Genomic DNA, 20,052 nt, shown 5'->3' on the forward strand with positions numbered 1-20,052 from the left:
AAGATACTCGTTGCCATAGTCAGCCAGAATACCATATGCAATCACACGCATGGCTGCGGAGATTTTTTGATAGGCTTGAAAACCCAACAAGCCCGCGGTGTTTCTCCTTTGAGTAAAAAACCAGCAATTGGCCTCGCAAGCTTGCACAATTTTTACGAAGGGTGATCGGCGCATTCGATACCTTCTCCATAAGAGGTGCGACAGATAGGTTGGATTGTTCGCGAAGTAGTCTCTTGCGGTTTCGATCCTCCACCTCCTTCACGGCTAGGACCACCACGACCATCTGCCGACGATGGCGCTCGAGCATCGATTCCACGTCCGAGTCATCGGACGAGGACGAATCCTCGAGCAAAAATTGCTCGCACGGGCTCAAATCCATCTACAATAAAAACTACATCAACGCTCGCATCAATGGAATTTCTGCGACCGAGCTACAAGGGGAAGGAAAGAGGCTCACAGGGGCGGCGGCGATCGGTGGCGGCTCGGTGAATCCGGGGCGGGCGGCGGCTCGAGGCGGTCGATCCGGGGCGACGGCGACGTCGCAATGGCTCGGCTCGTCGGATCCGGGGCGGGCGGCGCGATTCCACTCGCAGGAATGGCAGGCGGCTGCGCGAGGGGATGTGGGGAGCGCGCACGCTGAAATGTCCCTCCCGCCAACCGCTTTCGCGGGATACAGGGCACCGGCGGGGTGGGGCGGGGAGGGGGGGCTGTGTTTTGGCGGGTCGGAGGGCGATTTTACCGCGCCCTTCAAAAAAATTTACGGGTCGGACGCTTTTAAGGTTTCTATTCGAGACACTTTTTCACCAAAAAACCGTGAACGAACGGTTATTTTGCGGGTCGGGACGATTTAAGTGGTCTGCTAGAGATGCTCTAAGGTCGGCTGTGATTCAGTCTCAAATGCGGAATTTCTAGTAAATCCTAGAAGAAATAGCATGGTGTGGCATGTAGGGACTTTTGATGATACGACGTTGAACAGGGACCACCCTTCGCTCTTATTACCTCCACGCCCTGCCCTGCCCTGCCCTGCCCTGCCCGGCGCATGCATGCGTTGGTCTCCACCTCCGCACACCTTGGATCTCATCTCATCTCCCCCAGCTCTCTCCATCGAGTTCGACGCGGTGCAGTTCTTGGCGATAGACATGGGCAGGTGCTCTGCATTGTTATTGTCCTCTTCGATCGCCGCGGCCGCCTGAGGAGCCGGCGCGGACGGGGTAGAAGATGAAGGATAACGTCGCGGCGGCGGTGCCTCGGTTGGTGGCTCACCGCGACGTCGAGATGTTCTCGCATTACGTCGGTATGATTCACAGCCATACGTCATATTTTTTCTTCTTCGCCCGTGGTTAATGTAGCTTGCGTTGTCGAAACCGAGCCCATTCGTCGCTCGCTTCCTTGAGGCTAGAAGTAATTTAGGCTTTGAATGAATGGACAACTCTGCAGAATGAATTGAATTACATGTGTGTTCTGATTTCATGGCGGATCAGGTCAGGTCTCTGCATTTGCACGACCAGGAGACAAACAGGGCCTATTCGATCACGAGAAATTGATCATACCTCGGATTTCATTTGATACACGAATGACGAATCTTGCATTTCAGCATTTTCTCTGTGGGTTACACTGATCTTTTTTTTGTTGCTAATCGACTTATTTTCCTCGTAAGTTTTCGTTTTTTTTAGCCGACTCATAAGTTTTCATAGATGTATTTCAATGCTAAATCTTTACTGTTTTCGCTGAACATGTTTCCCCTGCATCATTGTTTTATGCTGACCGTTGCCGCATGTACTGTTCATCGATTCCGAGTAACATAAGCAATGTTCCATTCATCAGCACTTATCTGAATCTGTTTTTCAGCTAATCAAATCGGGATCGAGGATCCGAACCAGTGCCCCCACCTTTGTACAATGGCCTACGAGTACCTGAAGAAGAGCGAGGGCTACGAGCAGAATCTGCTCGCCTTCTTCCACAACAACATGGACCCGGACGCCCTGCTCGTGAAGCTGATCGAGGAGCTGGACAGATGCATACTCGGCTACTTCTCCTTCCACTGGAAGTGTGCAACCCACGTGATCACGCAGGTAGTATACGGCAAAGGGATCGGATTAAACGAGAGGAGAAATTTTGCACACTGACCTACTGACCTCTTGTTCGTAAAAATATGTTTCTCTGTATCACTTGCTTAATTAGGTTCTGACAGCAGAGCAACCTAAACGCAAGCTCAGGAGCTTGGTGTTTGAGGCCACTAGGTAATTAATCAACTGTCTACTTTTCATATACATGTAATGATTGACTGATCCGGCCGGCACAAAATACGCAAGAGAACAAGTTAGTCGTATAGATTCTCGATGGAATCTGGTTTTCGGTTCTTGATGATTGGGCAACGTACGTCCAGGAAGATGAGGTTCGAGAGGGTGACGAGAGAGCTGAAGGTGACGAGGCTCTTCTCGACTCTGATGGAGGAGCTCAAGGTGGTCGGGATAAGCTGCCACGACAACCAGCCGCGCTACCCCCCCGCGGAGGTGATGGTCCCGGCGGCGCAAGGCGACCGCAGCCCGGTGCTGCTCCTGATGGGCGGCGGCATGGGCGCCGGCAAGAGCACCGTGATCAAAGAAATCATGAAGGAGTGAGTCTCGTCGATCGAGTCGCCGGCAAGAGCATGCAGTGAGCACCGTGTGTGCCCGATCGAATCAATGCGAATTAATGCGTACTTGCAGGATGTTCTGGTCTGGCGCGGCGGCGAACGCGGTCGTGGTGGAGGCCGACGCGTTCAAGGAGTCGGACGTCATCTACCAGGCCATCAACTCCCGCGGCTACCACAACGACATGCTGCAGACCGCCGAGCTGGTAATCAATCAATGGAGTACTAGTTTTCTTGCGCGTTGCAGCAGTACAAATGCGTGCATGCATAACGCAGGTGCACCAGTCGTCGACGGACGCGGCGGCGTCGGTGCTGGTGACGGCGCTGAACGAGGGACGGGACGTGATCATGGACGGCACGCTGTCGTGGGAGCCGTTCGTGCTGCAGACCGTGGCGATGGCGCGGGACGTGCACCAGCAGCGGTACCGCATGGGGGTCGGGTACAAGGTGGCCGCCGACGGGACGACCACCGAGCAGTACTGGGAGGTCGTGGAGGAAGAGGAGGGCGTCGGGCCCAACTGCAGAATGAAGCCCTACCGCATCGAGCTCGTCGGCGTCATCTGCGACGCCTACCTCGCCGTCATCAGAGGGATCAGGTAACTAGCTAAGAGCAACTCTACCCGATCCTTTTAATAATAAAGAAGTATCGGCCAAGCAAAACTATTTGAGTGGTTTTACTTCACACTATTTTTTGACGGATCCAGCCGATCTTCTAAATTTAGTGATCAAATGCATTTTATTTTCGATCACTGAACAAACTTCATTGCTTTTTTTTTTTGCGGGAGCTTCTTTATTTCATTAGACGATATTCTAATATACCGGAGTACATATTCATCGATTTTTCGCTAAGAGAATTGAACTAAAAAACAAAAACCATAATTAGACATTTTAGCAGAAATCCAACTTTTATGACTGCTCCCACTAGTTGAATTAAATTTTCTCTATGCCTTCAGCTGATCCTCTCAATTGGCTTTCCAAGTTTGCACACTTCTTTCTTCCTCGGTTCCGACGAATTTGACATTGCGTCGGTCTCATCTCTAGTCTCTACTCTAGCAAGGAGTGCACAAACATCTATCAAATTTCTCGCTACCAATAGGTCGATGTAATCTTGTTTTCAATACAAAAACATGCATTCATCTTACCCATAATTTTGAGCAAACAATGAGCCACAAGTTGTAACGAATCCAATGAACAACCAGATAGACAAGCATTCACCCCATCTCTTTTGCACTTGTAAGAGAGTTCAACAGTCCACTTCCCTCCCGATCCCCTCCGTCTCCCGTCCACCTCCCCTCTAGATCCTGTGTACCTCTCTCCCGATTCCCTCCGCCTCTCATCCGCCTCCCGTCCACCTCCACCTCCAGACCCCGTCCACCTTCCTCCCGATCCCCTCCGTCTCCCGTCCACCTTCCCTCCAAATCCCGTCCACCTCCCTCCTGATCCCCTCCGCCTCTCGCCCGCCTCCCCTCCCGCCGTCGCCGGATCACGGCTGGGCGAAGCCCGTGCGGGGGGATGATGGTGGCGGCGGGGCGTCCCTCTGTCGTGGCTTGAAGGTGTGGTTGTGATGGTGGATCTTGAGTGGTCGCCTCGGGATGACGTGTGTGTGGCCACGGTGTCGGTCACGCAGCGATGAGACCTCCTCTACCTTTGGATGTCTTCATCTCGGTCCAAAGAGATCTGGTCGGTGGATGTTGCCTAGCGGTGGCTTCCCGGCGACGGATCTAGTGAAGGAGGAGATGGTGGCCTAGCTGCTGAAGCGGGTGAGGATGCCACCATCGTCGGTGGCGCCTGCGGGTGTCGGTTTCCTCATTGGAGGCGATCGTGGGGGCGTCCCTGCTCCATTGTTTTCGAGGGAAACCTCAGATCTGGAGGAGGCTACCATTAACGGCGGCGCCCGTGGGCGTCGTAGCCCTCGTTGGAGGCGTTGAGAGGTCTCCTGGATCAGATGATGGCGACATCTTCGTCGTCACCCCCATGAGGGCATCATCTTTGGAGACATTCATCGGCTGGACGGACATGTGGACAGCTTGGTGGTTGGGCATTGGTAGGTGGTCGAGTGGTGCTTCATCCTACACATCGATGGCGGCGGATCTCAGCGGCGTGGCGCAGTGAAGACTCGGCGTTCGATGGGTGGCGATGGACTCGTGCAGGAGGACGACGCTCTCTGGCGTCGTGATGACGTCGATGGCAAAGAGGTCTGGCAAGGTCGATGCGTCAGTATCTGATCTGAGGATGGATCGGTGGATGAAGGAGGTGACAGCTATTGCAGCGTGCACATGTGGTGCCCATTGAAAGTGCGTCGGACCGGTGTGTAACCCAATCCAAGTATATGGCTTGGATGGGGCATCCGACATTAGATGTTAGGTGTTGGTGCGATGTCTGTTTGGTATTAGGATCGGACATTCGGCACCCCTTCATCACGGGGATAAGAGTAGCAACAGGTGTTGTCAAGATGATGGCTTTAGGCTTAGTGATGTTTACTTTTGTAAGGGCTTTGTGAATAATTAATAAAATAGTTGCATTGCATCGTCAGATGCAGAGGCCGCGGTACTTTTTTTTTAAAATGCTTCATTATTCGGTTTAAGAGATCGGCTAGGCGCCGTTGGCTAGAGTATCTAAGTACCCATGCACAATGACACGATTCGTTTGTACGGCGGCCAAAATCGGCGGTGATGTACATGCACGCAGGCGAGCCATCATATGCGGGAGGGCCGTGCGGGTGACCTCGCAGCTCAGGTCCCACAAGCGGTTCGCCTCCGCCTTCCGGAGGTACTGCGAGCTCGTCGACAACGCCAGGCTCTACAGCACCAACGCCATCGGCGGCGCAAAGGTATCTGTAATTTGTTCCTTCTGCATTGATCGTCAGGTTCAGTGGATCAACTGATCGACGGACGTGTTCTCCGTGTTGTGATGCGTGGATCCATGGATGTAACAGCTGATAGGTTGGAAGGACGGGGGCAGCAGGCTGCTGGTGGACGTGGAGGAGATCGAGCTGCTGGACAGGGTGAGCAGGATCAACGAGGAGGCCAACTGCGTGCACGAGCTGTACCAGAACCGGCACCCCACGGGCGGCGCCGGGTCGGTCTGGGAGGACCTGCTGGCGTCGCCGGAGAGGGCTTCCATACAGCGGGAGCTCAAGGCGGCGATCCTCGAGAGCGAGGCCTGCTTCCCGTCCCCGTAGGACATAGCCACGCGCTCTGCTGGCCGCAGTTCTTTATTTTCAGTTTTCGAATAGGAGGATAGATTTCTGGGGACTGGGTTCTGGTCTCTGCACTCCATCCAATCAATACAATGCACGCAGCCATTCCGTACGTACCGTTTGGTCATCATATATAATTTTGTCCGAGAGTTTTGTTTTGGTAAACTTTGTGAACTAGTTGTAAACTTGTAATTAGGTTGGTTAATACCGGCCCTTGTGAGGCAAATTATTATGGAATAAGAGATGGATCAAATGCGCAACATGCATGCATGTTGGTTACTTTCATCAGGGCTAATTCAATTTCAAGAAAACGTTCCGTGTGAATATTTGGGCACGTCTACAAATGTTGACATGAAATGTTTCTAAAAAGAATTCACACCATGCAGGAGACTTGCATGTGTTATACTATAGGGATAGAGTACAATCAACCGATACAAACCAATTGACCAATACCTCTAGATTGGTGTTGTATTTTCGTCAATGGAAAGGGGCTATGCCCGGTTAAAAAAAAATCGACCGATACAAACCACCAAACGGCGACACGAGAAAGAAAAGACCCTCCAAAAGAACCACTCCATATTGAAATGATTCATTTTCGAGAAAGAACCATTCACATCCCTTTTTTTGCGATTTCAAATAACTCGCACACCACACACAATACTACACATGACACAAGCACACCATCACAAAGCGCGTCTCCTAATCACATGCTAGAATGACATCGGCCGGAATAAATCTGAGAATCTCACTAAGTCCGAGAATGGGTACCAGGATTTGAGGGCCTGCTTGGATCCGAGGGACTATTTTTAGTCTGACTAAAAATAGTCTCTTTTAGAGGCTAAAGTTCCAAGCACCCCTGACTAAAGAGAGGCTAGAACTAGTCTTGAGGCTAAAACTTTTTAGTCACATGAAACCTACTAAAATATGTATTAGCCCTCTCTCTCCTCATTTAATTCATCTCCTTTAGCACATGCGAGTTCTGGATTGGATGGTTTGGAGGATAATAAATGCTCAATAACTTCATTTTAGTCTCTTTAGTATTTGGATCCAAGCATGAGTGAGTCTAGCAAATTTTAGCCCACTACTTTTAGTCATGGGACTAAGAGGGTGCTTGGATACGTTTTAGTCCCATGACTAAAAGTAGTGGGACTAAAACTTGCTAGCCTCACCCATGCTTGGATCCAAATACTAAAGAGACTAAAATGAAGTTATTGAGCATTTATTATCCTCCAAACCATCCAATCCAGAACTCGCATGTGTTAAAGGAGATGAATTAAATGAGGAGAGAGAGGACTAATACATATTTTAGTAGGTTTCATGTGACTAAAAAGTTTTAGCCCAAGACTAGTTCTAGCCTCTCTTTAGTCAGGGGTGCTTGGAACTTTAGCCTCTAAAAGAGACTATTTTTAGTCAGACTAAAAATAGTCCCTTGGATCCAAGCAGGCCCTAAAACGTATCCAAGCACCCTCTGAACCTAGTGAGCACAGCCGCGGCCCCATGACTTTACCATCCATAAGAGAGAGATGGTTGTGATTCTTTTCGGAAGCCAGCATTTCACGTAAAGAGTTGGTTTCAGTCGTCGTAAATACTCTGGTGACACGTGAATAGTACTGTATGAGCTAAATTTCCATTTACGTCTCGCTTCGCTGGACCCTGCAAGCAACCGGATTTGATTTCCTCGAGCTTCACCAAGGCATTTGTTATTCGCATGTCCACCTCAAACGAAGATACCTACGCGCACGACATGAACGGAGTTTAGCAAGTACTAATAGTAGTAGTATAATTGAATTTCGCATGATACTGAATCAAACCATGTTGACTATTCTGACTGAAGCAGCAGTCAACTTGCGACTATATTATACAGTACTCCGTTTGACTTATTCGGGCACTCGTGAATGTCGTTGGCCGTACTGAGGCACCGATAGTACATAGCAATTGATACTCCCTTCATTCCACAATGTAGTGCTTCCTCTATCTACGTGCTTCAACTTTAACCGTAAATTTAACTACCAAGACCGATTGCGGCGGGAGCAAAAATTATATCAGTGAATTCGTATTCGAAAGAAGTTTTCAATTATATAATTTTTTCTTCCGCCGCAGTTGGTCTTGTTGGTTAAATTTACGGTCAAAGTTGAACCTCGGGAAGCGCGGGTGCACTATATTTTGGAATGGAGGGAGTAATTCGAAAGAATTCAAGTCGAATTGTTTTTTCCAGCGCACGTACCGTGGGCTCCACCCTGACGACCAGATTGCCGTCGCCCGCAGCTCGTGCATGGCCTTGAGCCGCCTGATGAAGCACGCAAGCCATAGAAGGACACCTGCCCTCGCCGCGCACATTGACCACGACGCTGCTGCCGTCACGAGACGACGACAAACCGGCCGCCCCAGACCCAGAGTGCTAAAATCTTTATATATATATATATATCTTTATCTTTATCTTTATCTTTACCTTATTTTTAATTTTTTAATTTAATAATAAAGAAAATTGGATTTCTGTCGTCCGTCATTGCATATTTTGCATAAAAGCCCTTGAGGTTTTTTTATTCAACCCGCAATCCTTTTTAAGGGGGTTAATCTGAAAAAAACGATTCGTTCTTACAAAAAAGACCCTGTATTTTCGAGTATTCAATCCTTATTGCAGGGGGCAGCCATGACGGGGAGGCGGCGCTGGGCGGCGCAGCTAGGCGGGAGGAGCGCTCTGAAATGAAGGAGGAGAAAAGTGGAGAGTCGGCGGGCTGGGTCAACCCATCGGCATCTCCCAATCGATCCGGATCGGAGCGACTCAACGAGCCTGCGGGCCGGTATGCGGCTCTCCTGCAGAGGGCGGCGACCGATGGGCGAGCGATGGCGGCCGAATCCAGGTGAGTGGCGGCGGGACCTTGCAAGGCGCCGGGTTTCTCTGAGGCGGCGCCATGGCTGCTCCGGCGTGCTCCTGAAAAAAAACGAGGGAGGATGAGTGAGAGAAAGAAAACTAGGAGGAAGGAGAGAAACGAGGGGAGGCACAGGAGTGCACTGTGTTGCTGGTTGCTCCGGCCAAGATGGGATGAGGCGAGACGCTCGTCTCTTGTTAAAACAATAAACAAGTGCGAAGATTCAGCCGAGCATTGCTGGTTGAACTTGTCAGCTTCACAAGTTGACTCCATGGTCACCAACGAATGAACACAAAAACTTGAGTGAAGTGGGGATTCAAAAAGTCGGATTGAAACGCAACGGAGCTGGATCTTACTTAGCCAAGAACTTCTTTTCTTCCCAAAAGGAAATCAAATAGTGGCTAGCAAGAACCTGAAGAAGTTGGATTCACGTCTGCGCAGACTAATCCCACAAATAAATTGGCAGCGGAGGAAAAAGGCCCGATGAATTGAAGAAAGAGCAAACAAATTAGTCAAATGCAGGGGTATTTTTTCTCTTTTCTAAAGGCAGTGCCATGAGGCAGCGGTTCGATCAAAAGGGAGTGGCCTCCTTATTAGCAGTAAAGGGAAAATAGATGATTTGCGTCGAAGTGACCCAGACTGAATCCAAGAAAAAAAATATCAACAACACGAGTTTAAGTGGAGATGATTTCGGATAAGCACACCAAATAAGCAGAAGAGGTGGGAGATTTTGCAGTCCATCCAGAACCAGCAAGGCCGCTTCCATCCCCGCTAAGAACACCAAGGATGCCCTCCGAGCTCAGAGAGAGAGAGAGAGAGAGAGAGAGAGAGAGAGAGAGAGAGATGCAGTGGCGGCGAGGCGGCCTGCTGGAGCGGATTGGAGCTGAGCAGACGGTGGATGGAGATGGCCGGGCCGGCAGTAGCAAAGTCGCCGAGGTGGAGTAGTATATACAGTTATCCACACAGTGCCCCAACGTGGATCGGAGGAGGGGGAGAAAAGCAGGTGGTGGGCGGTGATCTGATGAGAAGGCTCGAGAGACTTCAAAAGTAGGTGGTCATGGTGGGGCTGGGGGCAAGAAAAGGATTATTATTTTTAAGATCGGAGGCTACAGTGCAGCATACCTTTCTCCTCCTGCGCACGAACGATCAGTTCGGAATCTGGGGAAAAAACACCGTGTTTGGCTCGGAACATTGACCGATCTTCTGTTGTTTTCGCACAAAAAATGCTTTCAGAGTACAGTACGCATGCTCTATTCACGCTGCTAGGTCGGTACAGTAATGCATTCGTATATCGGGCGGAAATTAATTAATCTTTTGGTTGGGTGATGTCGGCGGTTGACGATTTACTGTTGCTCGCGGGTCAGCAACAATGTATGCTGTTACACGATACTGTAGACGAATTTAATGAATGTAATATATGGGATCCTCAGGTGCCAGTGCTGCTCATGCTCAAGCCCTCTGTCAGTGCATGTTTTTCCTGGGATGCTGGAATTAAGTAGTCTCCGTCGATTCATCATGCAGATCAGGTTGTACCACTGTGCCATCGACTAACCGGCCTATACAACTTGGATGTTCTACAGATATAATTTTCACTAAACCAGAAACATAATATGCACGCAGAGCTTAACAATGAATGTACTATGTCAGTTCAGTTCGTTCATCAAGAGACAGATAACAAAGCTTGAGATGGCTCGAAGGTGTATGTGTTAAGAGATTAATGTAGTTTCACAAGGCACGCCGAGAAGGGATCCACAACCTCTACCCATAGAAATCGCATTCGACTTGCCGAGCCGACCCCTAGCCATCCTCAGATCCAGCCAATTCTAAAATATGCAAGACACAGTAGGACCCCGGTTTGAAATCAGCAACAAAGAAATTGTTGGGGTGGCCGACGAACTTATTATAAGCAAGTTAGTGTATTCATTTGCTACTTGGAGATTACATCGTGCATTTTCTACTTGGAGACTACATGGTGCATGTTGGTGAGTAATTTTAGTGATTTAGTAATGCATAAGTTTATAAAAAGATTTGCTTGATCATCATGCGCAGAGGTAATTCTGCATTTTGAAGGAAGTTTTTTTCTTGGGAAACAAAGGTAGTTGATTTTGATCCAAATCCGATGATGTTTTTCTCAATTCCTTATGAAATCTATGGAAGTGGCACATATTTGATCGATAATCTGGTAGTTACATACATATATAGACAGTATCATGTTTTGTTTTTGCTTTTTAGCATCAACGTTGTAGCCCTATGGTTACACACGAATGACAGGATAATAAACATAAAAAAAATTTCCCGTTGCAACGCACGGGCATTTGTGCTAGTATATAGGTAAAGCAAATTGGGTTTCTTTCGTCCGTCATGGCATTTTTTAGAAAAATCCCTCTATTTCAGAGAATTCAACCCGCAGTACTGTTTTAAGTTAAAACGAATCGTTTTTACATATTTTACACAAAACTCCCTGTGTTTTGTTGAAATCAACCCGCGGTTCGGATTTAAGTCACACCCGAACCATTATTTTACATTTTTCGAAACCCCCCTGATGTTTTAGGTAATTCATCCACGGATCATATTTAAGTCAAACAATGTTGCTTTAAATCATCCATATTTTTTAAACCGTAACTCCGATTTGAACATGTTATATATGAAATTTGATTAGAAAAATATGTAGAATATGAATATGAGATTATTTTCACATGTTAAGTATTTTTAAATATTATTTTGGAATATATTTAAGTCAAATAAATGATTTTCTAAATTATCCGTATCTTTTAAACCGTAACTTCGATTTTAACATATTATATATGAAATTTTATTAGAATAATATGTGGAATCTAAATATGATGTTAATTTTACCTGTTAAATATTTTTAAAATATCGTTTTGGGAGTAAACTTATAATTTATAGTGTAAGATCCATTTTCCTTTCGTACCGACGGCGACCCGGATTACAAATAAACACCCAAGTATAACAATATAGGGAAAAGAAAATATCGATAACTACACATGCATACCTCTGAAAAATGACGCAGGCGAAAACAACAAATTTCTTATCGCGAGAGTGAGAGAAAGCGAGAGAGAGAGGGAGGGAGGGAGGGAGAGGGAGGAGAGAGGGAGAGAGAGACGCCTTAGGATTAAACATATTCAAACATATTTTTTTATTTTGTGTGAACACCAAGGCCATCGCCGGCGAGGGTGAGAAGGAGGATAAGCGGCAACACAAATATGATGCCTCGCAAAAATAAAGGAGATGGATCAATTGTGGTCTTGGGTGATGGTTGTTGGGTTAAGAGTGTGTGTTATGTTTTCTCTCCCGTTGCAACGCACGGGCTCTTTTGCTAGTAAAAACTAAAACCATGTCCAAAATGAATTTTTCTAATGAATTAGTGACACTAGTATTACCTTTTAAGAAGAAAAAAATGATTTTGTTAAAAAGACTTCCACACTAATTTGCTTTGAAATTGCACATTTTGTAATATACAAAAAATAAACATATAATACTATAATTTTCACGCTCTAATATAGTTTACACACATATTGTATAGTACTTACATCTATCTATACATTTACAATCACCTAACATCAATGAAAGAATCAATGGTCAAGAAGTTGACTTATTTAAATTTGAAAAGCAAACAACTTACGTACAGCTAAAGTGTTTTGGTTATTGTTGGTGCCTAAGTTGGGACGGTTTAAACTTCTATCAAGTTTTGGTTGAATTTCTGGTTAAATTCAAGTGGGCATTCTAGCCATTTGGCCGAATTCAAAACCGAAATAGTTGGTTGTTTGGAAATCCCGGAGATCCCAATGGCACTTTAATCTCCCACTAGAAGCGGATGCCCTGTTTGCCACACCGCTAGCTAGTGGTTCGTCAAGATTGGGCCACGCTACAAAATTTCATCAATTTAGTGACGAAACAGGAAATGTCGCCTGAAATCATTTTCTATGACGATCCATCGTCATGAGGTGTTTTCCTCGCGGGGTGGCACCCTAGCCAAATTTGGCAATATTCTAGTCTGTAATCGTGCGATGCTTTTGGGTGTCACTAGGCATGAACATTTTCCTGGATGATTCGTAGTATCATAGAAAATGTTTCGTGTCACAAACAATGTTAAGAGGGCTAGAAAAAACGATTAAAAATGGTGTGTTGGTGTTCAGAACATAATACCTTATAAATTCTGCTACCATAGAGTTTATAACAAATTACATTCTAATTTCAGGCTTTAGGGTTCGAATGCTCTTATCGAAATTCATTGATTATTTCTCCGTGCGTGCTCACATTGTAGTGAATTACGAGAGCATGAACCAAAAAAATATAATCACATAGAAATATATTCCATTATTTATGAGTTAATCTAAAATTTCATCAATCCAAAAGGTGGTCAACAAGAAAGTTTGTTTCGTACAAACGAACAACTTTGCATTTTAGATCATCTCAATCCCATGTCATGCAAACGCCGTCCGCTTGCATCAGTGTTGGGGAACGTAGAATTTCAAAAATTTCCTACGCACACGCAAGATCATGGTGATGGCATAGCAACGAGAGGGGAGAGTATTGTCCACGTGCCCTCGTAGACCGTAAGCGGAAGCGTTATGACAACGCGGTTGATGTAATCGTACGTCTTCATGATCCGACCGATCCAAGTACCGAACATACGACACCTCTGAGTTCAGCACACGTTCAGCTCGATGACGATCCCCGGGCTCCGATCCAGCAAAGCGTCGGGGATGAGTTCCGTCAGCACGACGGCGTGGTGACGATGATGATGCTCTACCAGTGCAGGGCTTCGCCTAAACTCCGCGACGATATGACCGAGGTGGAATATGGTGGAGGGGGGCACCGCACATGGCTAAGGAACGATCCGTAGATCAACTTGTGTGTCTATAGGGTGCCCCTGCCCCCGTATATAAAGGAGTGGAGGAGGGGGAGGGCCGGCCCTCTCTATGGCGCGCCCTAGGGGAGTCCTACTCCCACCGGGAGTAGGATTCCCCTTTTCCTAGTAGAACTAGGAGCCCTTCCATGTAGTAGGAGTAGGAGAGAAGGAAAGGGAAGAGAGAAGGGAAGGAAGGAGGGGGTGCGGCCCCTCCCCCTAGTCCAATTTGGACTAGGCCATAGGGAGGCGCACGGCCTGCCCTAGGAAGCCCCTCTCTCTTTCCCGTATGGCCCAATAAGGCCCAATACTTCTCCCCGGCGAATTCCCGTAACTCTCCGGTACTCCGAAAAATACCCGAATCACTCGGAACCTTTCCGAACTCCGAATATAGTCGTCCAATATATCGATCTTTACGTCTCGGCCATTTCGAGACTCCTCGTCATGTCCCCGATCTCATCCGGGACTCCGAACTCCTTCGGTACATCAAAACTCATAAACTCATAATATAACTGTCATCGAAACCTTAAGCGTGCGGACCCTACGGGTTCGAGAACAATGTAGACATGACCTAGAACTATTCTCGGTCAATAACCAATAGCGGAACCTGGATGTTCATATTGGCTCCTACATATTCTATGAAGATCTTTATCGGTCAAACCGCATAACAACATATGTTGTTCCCTTTGTCATCGGTATGTTACTTGCCCGAGATTTGATCGTCGGTATCCAATACCTAGTTCAATCTCGTTACTGGCAAGTCTCTTTACTCGTTACATAATGCATCATCCCGCAACTAACTCATTAGTCACATTGCTTGCAAGGCTTATAGTGATGTGCATTACCAAGAGGGCCCAGAGATACCTCTCCGACAATCGGAGTGACAAAACGTAATCTTGAAATACACCAATCCAACATGTACCTTTGGAGACACCTATAGTACTCCTTTATAATCACCCAGTTACGTTGTGACGTTTGGTAGCACCCAAAGTGTTCCTCCGGTAAACGGGAGTTGCATAATCTCATAGTTACAGGAACATGTATAAGTCATGAAGAAAGCAATAGCAACATAGTAAACGATCAAGTGCTAGGCTAACGGAATGGGTCATGTCAATCACATCATTCTCCTAATGATGTGATCCCGTTAATCAAATGACAACTCTTTTGTCCATGGCTAGGAAACTTAACCATCTTTGATTCAACGAGCTAGTCAAGTAGAGGCATACTAGTGACACTATGTTTGTCTATGTATTCACACATGTATTATGTTTCAGGTTAATACAATTCTAGCATGAATAATAAACATTTATCATGATATAAGGAAATAAATAATAACTTTATTATTTCCTCTAGGGCATATTTCCTTCAGTCTCCCACTTGCACTAGAGTCAATAATCTAGTTCACATCGCCATGTGATTTAACACTAATATTCATATCTGTATGTGATTAATACCCATAGTTCACATCGTCATGTGATCAACACCCAAAGGATTTACTAGAGTCAATAATCTAGTTCACATCACTATGTGATTAACACCCAAAGAGTACTAAGGTATGATCATGTTTTGCTTGTGAGAGAAGCTTAATCAACGGGTCTGTCACATTCAGAGCCGTATGTATTTTGCAAATATTCTATGTCTTCAATGCTCTGCATGGAGCTACTCTAGCTTAATTGCTCCCACTTTCAATATGTACCCAGATTGAGATTTAGAGTCATCTGGATCAGTGTAAAAGTTTGCACTGATGTAACTTTTACAACAAACTCTTTTATCACCTCCATAATCGAGAAACATCTCCTTAGTCCTTACTAAGGATATTCTTGACCGCTGTCTAGTGATCTACTATTAGATCAAAATTGTATTTCTTTGTCAAACTCAGAGCAAGGTATACAATAGGTTTGGTTCACAGCATAGCGTACTTTATAGAACCTATGACTGAGGCATAGGAAATGATTTTTCATTCTCTTTCTATTTTCTGCCATGGTCGGGTCTTGAGTCTTACTCAACTTCATACCTTTGCATCACATGCAAGAACTCCTTCTTTGACTGTTCCATTTTGAACTATTTCAAAAATTTATCAAGGTATGTACTCATTGAAAAATCTTATCAAGCGTCTTGATCTATCTATATAGATCTTGATGCTCAATGTGTAAGCAGCTTCACCGATGTCTTGCTTTGAAAAACTCTTATTCAAGTATCCTTTCATGCTATCCAGAATTTCCATATCATTTCCAATTAACAATATGTCATCCGCATATAATATTAGAAATGCTACAGAGCTCCCACTCACTTTCTTGTAAATACAGGCTTCTTCAAAAGTCTGTATAAAACCATATGCTTTGATCAACTCATCAAAGCGTATATTCCAACTCTGAGATGCTTGCACCAGTCCATAGATGGATCGCTAGAGCTTGCACAATTTGTTAGCACCTTTAGGATTGACAAAACCTTCTGGTTGCATCATATACAACTCTTCTTTAAGAAAACCATTAAGGAATGCAGTTTTGTTTATCCATTTGCCAGATTTCATAAAATGCGGCAATTGCTAACATGATTCAGACAGACTTAAGCATAGATACGAGTGAAAAACTCTCATCATAGTCAACACCTTGAACTTGTCGAAAACCTTTTGCGACAATTCTAGCTTTGTAGATAGTAACACTATCAGCGTCCGTCTTCCTCTTGAAGATCCATTTTATCTCAAAGTCTCGCCGATCATTGGGCAAGTCAATCAAAGTCCATACTTTGTTTTCATACATGGATCTCATCTCAGATCTCATGGCCTCAAGCCATTTTGCGGAATCTGGGCTCACCATCGTTTCTTCATAGTTCGTAGATTCGTCATGGTCTAGTAACATAACTTCCAGAACAGGATTACCGTACCACTCTGGTGCGGATCTTACTCTGGAAGACCTACGAGGTTCTGTAGTAACTTAATCTGAAGTTTCATGATCATCATCATTAACTTCCTCACTAATTGGTGTAGTAGTCATAGGAACAGATTTCTGTGATGAACTACTTTCCAATAAGAGAGCAGGTACAGTTACCTTATCAAGTTCTACTTTCCTCCCACTCACTTCTTTCGAGAGAAACTCCTTCTCTAGAAAGGATCCATTCTTAGCAATGAATAACTTGCCTTCGGATCTGTGATAGAAGGTGTACCCAATAATTAACTTTGGGTATTCTATGAAGACGCACTTCTCCGATTTGGGTTTGAGCTTATCAGGTTGAAACTTTTTTCATATAAGCATCGCAACTCCAAACTTTAAGAAACGACAGCTTAGGTTTACTGCTAAACCATAGTTCATACGGTGTTGTCTCAACGGATTTAGATGGTGCCCTTTTAAACGTGAATGCAGCTGTCTCTAATGCACAACCCAAAACGATAGTGGTAAAACCGATAAGAGACATCATAGATCGCACCATATCCAATAAAGTGTGGTTACGACGTTCGGACACACCATAACGTTGTGGTGTTCCAGGTGGCGTGAGCTGTGAAACTATTCCACATTGTTTTAACTGAAGACCAAACTCGTAACTCAAATATTCGTCTCCGTGATCAGATCGTAGAAACTTTATTTTCTTGTTATGATGATTTTCCACTTCACTTTGAAATTCTTTAAACCTTTCAATTATTTCAAACTTATGTTTCATCAAGTAGATATACCCATATCTGCTCAAATCATTTTGTGAAGGTCAGAAAATAACGATACTTGCTACGAGCATCAACACTCATTGGATTGCATACATCGGTATGTATTATTTCCAATAAGTCAGTAGCTTGTTCCATTGTTCCGGAGAACGGAGTTTTAGTCATCTTGCCCAAAAGGCACGGTTCGCTAGCATCAAATGATTCATAACCAAGTGATTCCAAAAATCCATCTTTATGGAGTTTCTTCATGCGCTTTACACCGATATGACCCAAACGGCAGTGCCACAAATAAGTTGCACTATCATTATTAACTTTGCATCTTTTGGCATCAATATTATGAATATGTGTATCACTACGATCGAGATCCAACAAACTATTTTCATTGGGTGTATGTCCATTGAAGGTTTTATTCATGTAAACAGAACAACAATTATTCTCTGATTTTAAATGAATAACCGTATTGCAATAAACATGATCAAATCATATTCATGCTCAACGCAAACGCCAAATAACATTTATTTAGGTTCTACACAAATCTCGAAAGTGTAGGGAGAGTGTGATGATGATCATATCAATCTTGGAACTATTTCCAACACACATCGTCACTTCACCCTCAACTAGTCTCTGTTTATTCCGTAACTCCTGTTTTGAGTTACTAATATTTAGCAACCGAACAAGTATCAAATACTCAGGGGCTACTATAAACACTAGTAAGGTACACATCAATAACCTGTATATCAAATATACCCTTGTTCACTTTGCCATGCTTCTTATCCACCAAATATTCAGGGTATTTCCGTTTCCAGTGACCATTTCCTTTGCAGTGTAAGCACTCAGTTTCAGGCTTTGGTCCAGCTTTGGTCTTCTTCACGGGAGTGACAACTTGTTTGCCATTCTACTTGAAGTTTCCCTTTCTTTCCCTTTGCCCTTTTCTTGAAACTAGTGGTCTTGTCAATCATCAACACTTGATGCTCTTTCTTGATTTCTACCTTCGTCGATTTCAACATCACGAAGAGCTCAGGAATTGTTTTCGTCATCCCTTGCATTATAGTTCATCACGAAGTTCCAGTAACTTGGTGATGGTAACTAGAGAACTCTGCCAATCACTATCTTATTTGGAAGATTAACTCCCACTTGATTCAAGCGATTGTAGTACCCAGACAATCTGAGCACATGCTCACTAGTTGAGCGATTCTCCTCCATCTTTTAGCTATAGAACTTGTTGGAGACTTCATATCTCTCAACTCGGGTATTTGCTTGAAATATTAACTTCAACTCCTGGAACATCTCATATGGTCCATGACGTTCAAAACGTTTTTGAAGTCTCGATTCTAAGCCGTTAAGCATGGTGCACTAAACTATCAAGTAGTCATCATATTGAGCTAGCCAGACGTTCATAGCGTCTGCATCTGCTCCTGCAATAGGTTTGTCACCTAGCGGTGCATTAAGGACATAATTCTTCTGTGCAGCAATGAGGATAAACCTCAGATCACGGACCCAATCCGCATCATTGCTACTAACATTTTTCAACACAATTTTCTCTAGGAACATATCAAAAATAAACATATGAAAGCAACAACGCAAGCTATTGATCTACAACATAATTTGCAAAATACTACCAGGACTAAGTTCATGATAAATTAAAGTTCAATTAATCATATTACTTAAGAACTCCCACTTAGATAGACATCCCTCTAACCCTCTAAGTGATTACGTGATCCATATCAACTACACCATGTCCGATCATCACGTGAGATGGAGTAGTTTCAACGGTGAACATCAATATGTTGATCATATCTACTATATGATTCACGCTCGACCTTTCGGTCTCCGTGTTCCGAGGCCATATCTGTATATTCTAGGCTCGTCAAGTTTAACCTGAGTATTCCGCGTGCGCAACTGTTTTGCACCCGTTGTATTTGAACGTAGAGCCTATCACACCCGATCATCACGTGGTGTCTCAGCACGAAGAACTTTCGCAACGGTGCATACTCAGGGAGAACACTTCTTGATAATTAGTGAGAGATCATCTTATAATGCTACCGTCAAACAAAACAGAATAAGATGTATAACAGATAAACATCATATGCAATCAAAATATGTGACATGATATGGCCATGATCATCTTGCGCCTTTGATCTCCATCTCCAAAGTACTGTCATGATCTCTATCGTTACCGGCACGACACCATGATCTTCATCATCTTGATCTATATCAATGTGTCGTCACATGGTCGTCTCGCCAACTATTCCTCTTGCAACTATTGCTATCGCATAGCGATAAAGTAAAGAAATTATTTGGCACTTGCATCTTATGCAACAAAGAGTGTAACGCCCCAGATATACTTTCCATATTTGTATCCAACTCTTGCCGTCTCCGGCGCTAAGTTATATTTATTTCTCGGGTTTGGGTCTGTGTCTCCGTGTGTTGTTTTTCTTTTTCGTGCATCTCTTATCATGTCATCACGTGCATTGCATTTGCATACATGTTCATCTCATGCATTCGAGCATTTTCCCCGTTGTCCGTTTTGCATTCCGGCGCTTCGTTCTCCTCCGGTGGCCATTTCTAGCTTTCTTTCGTGTGTGGGGATTAGACATTTCCGGATTGGACCGAGACTTGCCAAGCGGCCTTGGTTTACTACCGGTAGACCGCCTGTCAAGTTTCGTATCATTTGGACTTCGTTTGATACTTCAACGGTTAACCGAGGGACCGAAAAGGCCTCATGTGTGTTGCAGCCCAACACCCCTCCAAATTTGGCCCAAAACCCACCAAACTCTGCTCCATGTCCTAGAGCGTTCGATCACGATCGTGTGGGCAAAAACCGCACCT

The 20,052-nt window shown here is 45.0% G+C and overlaps 2 protein-coding genes across 2 annotated transcripts; one reads left to right on the forward strand and one right to left on the reverse strand.

The window, feature by feature from the left end:
- The first annotated feature begins 1,042 nt into the window (after positions 1–1,042).
- LOC119281577 lies at positions 1,043–6,074 on the forward strand. Its single transcript, XM_037562067.1, has 8 exons — positions 1,043–1,294; positions 1,849–2,072; positions 2,182–2,240; positions 2,387–2,617; positions 2,709–2,838; positions 2,909–3,228; positions 5,321–5,462; positions 5,568–6,074. Exons 1-8 carry the CDS (start codon positions 1,219–1,221, stop codon positions 5,811–5,813), a joined length of 1,428 nt encoding a protein of 475 aa, XP_037417964.1. The 5' UTR covers positions 1,043–1,218; the 3' UTR covers positions 5,814–6,074.
- A 2,280-nt stretch (positions 6,075–8,354) lies between these two features.
- Positions 8,355–9,714, reverse strand: LOC119277167. The gene is made up of 2 exons (XM_037558411.1): positions 8,845–9,714; positions 8,355–8,763 (listed from the first exon to the last, which is right to left on the reverse strand). The coding sequence occupies exons 1-2, from the start codon at positions 8,972–8,974 to the stop codon at positions 8,402–8,404; spliced, it is 492 nt and encodes a 163-aa protein (XP_037414308.1). The 5' UTR covers positions 8,975–9,714; the 3' UTR covers positions 8,355–8,401.
- Positions 9,715–20,052: the final 10,338 nt, after the last annotated feature.

Source organism: Triticum dicoccoides, chromosome 3B (genome assembly GCF_002162155.2).
Source record: "Triticum dicoccoides isolate Atlit2015 ecotype Zavitan chromosome 3B, WEW_v2.0, whole genome shotgun sequence".
NCBI lineage: Eukaryota > Viridiplantae > Streptophyta > Magnoliopsida > Poales > Poaceae > Triticum > Triticum dicoccoides.

Excerpts from the sequence above, each read along its gene's own strand:
- LOC119281577 (XM_037562067.1), top strand. The coding sequence starts at position 1,219 with ATGAAGGATAACGTCGCGGCGGCGGTGCCTCGGTTGGTGGCTCACCGC. Across the intron at positions 2,618-2,708 it reads ATCAAAGAAATCATGAAGGA|GATGTTCTGGTCTGGCGCGG; the intron begins GTGAGTCTCGTC and ends GCGTACTTGCAG. Across the intron at positions 5,463-5,567 it reads ACGCCATCGGCGGCGCAAAG|CTGATAGGTTGGAAGGACGG; the intron begins GTATCTGTAATT and ends TGGATGTAACAG.
- LOC119277167 (XM_037558411.1), bottom strand. The coding sequence starts at position 8,974 with ATGGAGTCAACTTGTGAAGCTGACAAGTTCAACCAGCAATGCTCGGCT. Across the intron at positions 8,764-8,844 it reads CCGGAGCAACCAGCAACACA|GAGCACGCCGGAGCAGCCAT; the intron begins GTGCACTCCTGT and ends GTTTTTTTTCAG.